A 1218-nucleotide genomic window follows, 5' to 3' on the forward strand; every position below is an offset into this window, starting at 1 on the left:
GTCCGCTGGCCGGAGGGGCTTCGCCGCATCTCATCTACCTGCTGGCCCCGCCGCTGCGGGGGCTGCGGGCGCCCGGACTCCAGAACTCCAGTGCCTCCGCCCCCCGCCCGCAGGGCCCGAGGGCCTGGTGCAGAGGCCCACGGAGGTCAGCTGCAGCCAGCGCGGGGACCTGGGGTGCCAGGCCTGGGCCTGGGTGGGCCCCCCTGCCTTGCTGAGATGCCGTCTGAGGCTCAGCTGTAGCGGAAGGCCTGCTCTTCCTGGGCGGGTGATGCTCACCTACCGGAGAGGGGGCACTCAGAGCAGGCGCAGGGCTTCCCCTGTGAGCTGGCCGAACGGGGAAAGACCAGGCTGTCCTCTCTCTCCAGGGCCCTGCGCCCACAGCCCCCACCCCCGCTCCCCTCAGGACCTTGCCTAAACCACATGTCTCATTTCTTGCTGGAGAGGGGACATGCAGAGCAGACCCTGTAGTCCTCTGAGCAAGTGGCCGCCCCTGCTGTGGTCTGCCCACCTTGATCCTCCAGCTGACGGAGGGGGGCGGGGGCGCCAAGCAGCCGGCAGAGGTATCCCAGCTTCCGAGGCCAGGGCGCTGCAGGGGGCTGAGGACCGGGTGATGACCTCGCGGCTGCCATTACTCCCACCCCTCTGACCCCCTGGGACCCTGGCCCCAGAGCGGCCCCAGGCCCAGCACGGACACCTCCTCAGGCTTAAATCTCAGGCTTCACGTTGCGATGATGATTGCAGTTTTATTTTTAGAGAGAGGGCACACCTACTGCTTCTTTTATAGCATAAAATCCAATTACTGTTTGACAGTGGAATACACACGCACAAAAAACAGCGCGTGTGGGAGAAGAAAAGTATATAATGGAGGGTATATTATGTATTGAGATTATTTTTATTTTCTAAATGCTGTAATTCAAAACCATTTCCATAAATCTATTTAAGGATTGCAGACACTCTTGTTTCTCGTGTGAGCATGGATGGACTCCTTTTTCTCTGTCTGGGACGTGATGGGGTTCTTGCTCAAGTGCACTGTCCTCCAGGAAACGAGGAGGGCTTCTGGTCTCCTGGGACAGTGGGAAGACAGGACGTGGCTTCCCACCAGCCCCCAGGAGAAGGGTGACCAGCCCTTCCCCTACCCCATCCCACTCCCTGCGATGGGCTCCAGCCTCCCCCGCCCCGCGCGCCCACCCTGCCCAGCACCCCAGGCAGGCCAGCAGA

The 1218-nt window shown here is 61.5% G+C and overlaps 1 protein-coding gene across 1 annotated transcript in view; it reads left to right on the plus strand.

Moving 5' to 3' along the window:
- The window catches only part of LOC104983153 (lateral signaling target protein 2 homolog), a gene marked incomplete at its 3' end in the record, with an annotated part of 5592 nt that extends 5032 nt beyond the window's left edge, over window positions 1-560 (plus strand). Inside the window, exons 4-5 of the mRNA XM_010832621.1 lie at window positions 114-193; window positions 522-560. Coding sequence (XP_010830923.1) covers window positions 114-193; window positions 522-560 — 119 coding nt within the window. The remainder of the gene's footprint in view (window positions 1-113; window positions 194-521) is intronic.
- Window positions 561-1218: the final 658 nt, after the last annotated feature.

Source organism: Bison bison, unplaced genomic scaffold (assembly GCF_000754665.1).
Source record: "Bison bison bison isolate TAMUID 2011002044 unplaced genomic scaffold, Bison_UMD1.0 scf7180017861823, whole genome shotgun sequence".
In the NCBI taxonomy this organism is placed as follows: Eukaryota; Metazoa; Chordata; class Mammalia; order Artiodactyla; family Bovidae; genus Bison; species Bison bison.